Below are 6,000 nucleotides of genomic sequence, written 5' to 3'. Positions count from 1 at the left end.
TTCTCAGTGCGGTAGCAACCAGCTTCTCCCAGCACCCTGGGTCAGGGAGGGCTAGGCAACAATGACCAGGCCAAACCTATGGGGACATGAGCCCTCAAAGAGTTGGTCCTGCTGCAGGATGGTGCCATTAACCCCCATAGTGGAATGGTGGTTTAGCAGAGGACTGTGCAGCATCCAGAACTGCCCGAATGAACGCAACTGCAATTATGTGGAGAGTGCCAATAACCTGCAGAGGGCTCTGATTGATTGATCAATCCATGAAGATGTTCCAAAGGCTGGAGCGTCTCTGGTATGGAGACAGGCTGAGAGAGCTGGGCTTGTTCAGCCTGGAGTAGAGAAGGCTCTGGGGACACCTTAGAGCAGCTTCTAGTGCCTAAAGAGGCCCACAAGAAAGCTGGAGAGGAGCTTTTGACAAGGGCAGGCAGGGACAGGACAAGGGGGAATGGCTTTAAACTGACAGAGGGGAGATTTAGATGAGATGTGAGGCAGAAGTTCTTCCCTGTGAGGGTGATGAGGCCCTGGCACAGGGTGCCCAGAGAAGCTGTGGCTGCCCCATCCCTGGCAGTGTTCAAGGCCAGGTTGGACGGGGCTTGGAGCAACCTGCTCTAGTGGAAGGTGTCCCTGCCTGTGGCAGGGGGTTGGAACTGGGTGAGCTTTAAGGTCCCTTCCAACCCAAACCACTCCTTTATTCTATGATTCTATGAAGACTTGGGGAGTGGTGAGGCTGCTCATGTCACGTACCACCCCCAGGTTTGTGCCCTGCAGCACTGCCGCCTCTGTGGTTTTTCACTGCCACTGCCATCCCAAGCTCAGCACCCACCAGGGCCTTCAGTACCCCCGCAGCGTGGGACTGCGCCTGCAGATGGGCTGTTGACACTTGAGCTGCTAAAGGTCACCTGGATGTTGTTAAATCCTGGCAGCGTCCAGCGACCGACGCCGTTACATGCATGTGTGGCAGGCAAGGAGCAGCACGAGGGGAAGAGCAGTCACTGAGCAGGGCACAGGCACCAAGCCAGCCTGGCCATGTTGGGGCAAAGAGGGGGCTGCCTGTCCCCAAGGCTGGCCCCAGCACTGCAGAGCGGCACCCGAGTGCCTGCTTTGCCAGAAAAAAAGCTGAATCCATCCATTTTTAGGAAGAAAAAAGGACACCACTGCATCTGTGGCACTGCCAGCAGGATGAACATAAACTGCTGAGAGTCAGTTCTGCTTTTAATTTCTCTGTTCCCCCTAATTGCATTTAGCCCTGATGAGGGGGATGCAGGCAGCTGCTGAGGGGCCAGGCGCTGCAGCCAGGCTCGCCTGTCCTGCGCCGGCACCTCCCTTCGGACATCCAGCCCCACTGCAGCACATTTAACCCATCTCAGACCGCACGCCATGACCTGAAACTCCAAACTGCTCCCAGGGAGTCTCAGGCACAACTCTGGCAAAGGGAACGCAGAAACCTCAGCTGGAGCCTGTCCTGGGAGCCCAAAAATCCTCCTTTCCACAGCGGCGACCAGCCAGTGCTGTGTGGCTGCACTGCCCTCAGACGCTTCCCAGCATGGAAGAGGCTGTAAATTACACATTTAGGAGGTGTTCATACACACTGAAAGCCCTGGAGTGAGGACTTTGATTCTACAAAGGCATTAACAGGTCCCGACAACTTATCCCATCATCGCTCTGTTTATTGATGCCACTGTCCAACATGAGATCCGACACCGCCCTCCCCACAGCACCCGTCGGCCAAGAGCCCAGTGTGCACCAGGGAGCTGGTGTCACCGCCCCAGCCATGGCCCTGCCCTTGAGGTGCATCTCTCTCAGCTACAGGAGCTGTGACGAGGACAAGCCAGGGCCATGGAGAACTGAGCCGCTGGAGATGGGCACTCAAACCAACAGCCAGGAAGCTGACCCATGTCCCTGCCACTGTGACTACAGCCACAGTTCCATGGTGAGGGACCCTGGCAGCAAGTGCTTGGGACTGGGGAAGTCTCCGACAAGCAGCCCCAAGCTGGCCAGGGCTTTTCTTGAAGCCAGCACGGGCCTTGCTCCTCTGCCTGGGGCAAGAGTCCCACTGCTCCTGCCACCGGGGAGTGTGCAGATGATGCCACTGGCATGGGCAAGGGCAGCCCGCTTGCCACACTGTGTGTCAAAGAGAGCAGAAGAGCATTTAAACATGTCAAGGTCTTATGCCCAGGTACATCGTGACCCCACAGCACCCCACAGCAAGACCCACAGCTCCTGCATCTTGATGCCTTTGGTGCAGCTCCTGTGGCAGCGGGAGGGCTGGCACCCAGATCGCCACTCACCGGAGAGGCAGCTGCTGCTGTGGAAGAATTAAGTGCTAGAAATGAGCGTTTGGAGGAGCCTGGCTCGATGGGGTCCTACCAGAAAAAGGTTCTTTTACTGCAACTAGTATTTTATTCTATTGTATAACTCAGGAGTGCATCACAGCCTCGAGAGCCGGGCAGGTACCTATCAGCGCTTCCAATCTAGACGCATGGAGAACTTCCTCATCATCTGGATCTATTTATTACTCACCTCCCCCTGGCCGGGAGCTCCTTGTCTCCACGCGCTGCTGAGCGGCTGTCGCGTCCAGCCCGGAAAGCTGGGACGAGGCAGCATCTCTGCAGAGCTCCTGGACAAAAAGTGACTGTGCCAGAATCAGCCTACAGAGCATTTAAAAAAACAAAAAAAAAGGGAAAAAAAAAAATCCTCTTGGCCATCCTAAGTTTGCTTATCAAAAAAAAAAAAAAAGTTCCTCCACATTTATTAGAAAACCAAACAGTAGATTTAAAAAGCAGTTAAAGAGTCCTACTCCAGCAAAACACCCTGTACAGGTTTCTTTTCGTTGGTGGTTTGCTTGCCTTTTTGTTTTTTTCTGATGGTGAGGATTCCCCCTAAATCAGCTGCTTCTGTTAATTTTATACATATATTTAATCTTTTAACTTTGCCGCGCATCACTTGCTTTAATTCATTAATTTATTTCCAATCAGCCTAGCCGTCTCCACCAGAGCAGCGGCGCTACCACACAAAGCTTCCTTGATGTCCATGCCCTGAGCTGGGGGAAGGGAGATGGAGGGAAGGGGGGAGAGATGAGCGGAGGAGGAGGGGGAAGGCTGGAGGGAGGGAAGTAAAGAGGGAGGGAGGGAAGAAAGGGAGGGAGAGGAAGCCGTCAGCAGCCCCTCACTCTCCCATGTGCGTCCTCAGGTGGTACTTGAGGGACTGCTTGTAGCGGAAGCACTTGGTGCACTCGGTGCAGGGGTAGGGCCGCTCGCCGGTGTGCGCCCGCTGGTGCTCCAGGAGGTGATGCTTCTGGGTGAAGTTCTTGCCGCACTCGGTGCAGTGGTAGGGCCGTTCGCCCGTGTGGATGCGTTGGTGCTCCAGGAGGTGGTGCTTGCGGATGAAGCCCTTCCCGCAGACGGCGCAGGCGTGCGGGCGCTCCCGGGTGTGGATGCGGTAATGGTTGGTGAGCTTGGACTTCTCGCTGAAGGTCTTCTCGCACTGGCTGCACTGGTAGGGCCGCTCGCCGGTGTGAGTCCGCTGGTGCCGCAGGAGGTGGGAGGGCCGGGTGAAGTTCTTCCCGCACTGGGGACAGAGGAAGGCCATCTCACTTTTGCCGGCGTGGATCCTCTGGTGCATGATGAGGCTGATCTGCAAGCGGAAGCTCCGCCGGCACTCGCCGCAGGTGAAGGGCCGCTCCCCGACGTGTGTGATCTGGTGTTTGCTGAGGCTCGACTTGTGGCTGAAGCTGCTCTCGCACTCAGAGCACTTGTAGGGCTTCCCCGGAGGTGGGGGCCGTGACTGGGGCTTGAGACCATGCTCAGGGCGCCGGGGGACCCCCACGCCCCGGCGCGTGTGGCTGCGCTGGTGCAGCAGGAACTGCTGCTTGTTGCGGAAGCTGAGGTCGCACTCGTGGCATTCGTAGGGCCCTTCCTTGAGGTGGTTGCGCTGGTGGATCATGAAGTTGATCTTGAGCATGAAGCTCTTCCCGCACTCGGGGCAGATGTAGGGTCTCTCCCTCGTCCGGTTCCGCTGCTGGGCGACGGCTGGCTTCATGTCTCCAGAGTCCCTCTCGCACGCTGGGGGTTTCCTCACACGGGTGGCCACCAGGCTCCTGGGCTGTGTTTTGGAGCTGCACTGCGCCTCGCAGCCCAGCCCGGCCTCGTGGCTGGGGAATGCTGGCGGCTCACTCCTGCCTGAGAACATGTCACATGGCTCCAGAGTGTCAGGGTCCTCCTCCTCCTCCTCCTCTTCCTCCGTCTTGATCACGATCCCATCCTCTGAGGGGGAAAACCAGAACAGTGTTAGGGTCATTGGGTGGGATGGGTGGCCTTTTACACACCTGGGGGCTACTACAGAAACATCTGCATGGGCTTCTGCAGCTGTTTGCGCCTGCCTGTCGACTTTGCCCAACCACCCGGATGCGAGAAGGCTCCAGCTTTGGGACAGACCCTGTCCTCTTGCAGTAGCAAGGCAAGGCTGCGCACCCCCTGATGGGGAGGACAGACAAACCGCCTCCCAGACAGGCTCCTTCAGAGGGTGCGGTGAGCCCTGTCTGCCAAAAGGTTTTGCAATTTCATGGTGTTATGAGATAGAGGGGATAAAAGCACCATCGGTTTGCAAGGAATCAGGTGGCCAAGTGGTTTTGGAGCAGCTCCATCTGCTGCCGTTTTGCTGGGCTACACCACCACACCTGCACGGCACTGCTGCACAGAACCACCACACAGGGCTGCTGGCCTCCAGCTCTGCTCCTGAATCCATGGACGCAGCCTGGGACTGTCAACCTCCTTCAGCTTCACCGTGACAGGGCACAGGAAGAGACCCCCTCCTTCCCCAAGGCAAACAGTGGTGGGATGGATGACTGCAGCTCAGGCTCCCCCCTTGTGTCACCGATGCCAGAGGTGACCTGGTTGTTTTTGTTTGGTGAGACTGGCTGTATTGAGGACGCACAAAGCAGGACACACAGCCAGCGTGTCCCGAGGAATGGCCCATGGTGGATCCCTTGCACGTCACCCTGTGCTGGACTTTGAGCCAGGCCTATGTACTTTTCTAGGAAGAGCAGCCATGCTTTCCCAAGAAGAGGCAGCTGATGGGAGCAGTGTATCAAAGCTCTCCCCTCTGACAGGGGTCTGTGGGGAAAACCCACATTCCCAGATCCTCCTCCCCATCTCCTCACAGCAAGGAGCCTCCCCTGTGTGGACCCAGGGGCTGTCTCTGCTCGAGCTGGCACCTGCACTCCAGTCAGAGCGTTGCTGCAGCTCCCACTCAACCCCACCTGCGGGGGCCCCAAGCACTGGCAGAGGTGCTGGCTCTTGGATGAGGATCATCTCCAGCCCCACTGGTGGCTTGGCTGGTTTCCTTTAGAAAACCGTGAAGAGACCACAGGATCCATGAGACAGAGTGGAGGAGGACCTCAAGAGCCCAATTCTATCTTTCTTGGTTTGTGTTACACCATTGCGAAGCCATAAGAAGGCAGGGAACCCGCCGTTCCCAACAGCCCATCTCTCTGCCTTCCTATCTCCACCTTCAAAGCATGTCTGTAGGATCTGGCCCATATCAGACTTCTACACATGAAGCACCTGCTGCTATTTTCTCAGATTTCCAGTAAATAACCTCAGCCTACCCCTTCTCTTCCAGCAGCTCCCACACCACAGACCTCTGGTTGCCCTCCTCTCTGTCTTCCAGACCTCCCCCATGGAGCAACCCCCATGCTGGACCTCATACGTTCCTCCAGCAGTTTCTGGTGTGTAAGCATCTAAGTGGCTTACACCATTCCTCTGCGCAACTAACACCATGGCAGGAGTCCTCAACCGACGTCCTGCCCTCTGCAACAGTAGGATTTTGGCAGCAGGAACTTACTAGGGCTCATAAAATGCTGCCTGAGACACATCTTCCCTTGGTCTCCATGTGTAACAAGGGCTTCTCGCACCTGCAGAGGTGTGGGAGTGGGTCAGGTGCCCTCAGAGACCATGCTCTGATGTCCACCATGAGCATGCTGCCTCCTCCTCCCAGCCTGAGTTA

At 56.7% G+C, this 6,000-nt stretch overlaps 1 protein-coding gene across 1 annotated transcript in view; it reads right to left on the bottom strand.

Moving 5' to 3' along the window:
• Positions 1–3,162: 3,162 nt before the first annotated feature.
• Positions 3,163–6,000, bottom strand: part of LOC115606423 — a 38,290-nt gene continuing 35,452 nt past the window's right edge. The window contains exon 28 of the mRNA XM_030482323.2: positions 3,163–4,259. Within this exon, the coding sequence (XP_030338183.1) occupies positions 3,163–4,259 (1,097 nt within the window). The remainder of the gene's footprint in view (positions 4,260–6,000) is intronic.

The sequence above is a fragment of the Strigops habroptila genome, chromosome 1, assembly GCF_004027225.2.
Source record: "Strigops habroptila isolate Jane chromosome 1, bStrHab1.2.pri, whole genome shotgun sequence".
Classification (NCBI taxonomy): Eukaryota; Metazoa; Chordata; class Aves; order Psittaciformes; family Psittacidae; genus Strigops; species Strigops habroptila.
Note: the sequence above shows the minus strand (reverse complement) of the source record. Positions and strands in the feature narration are given on the sequence as shown.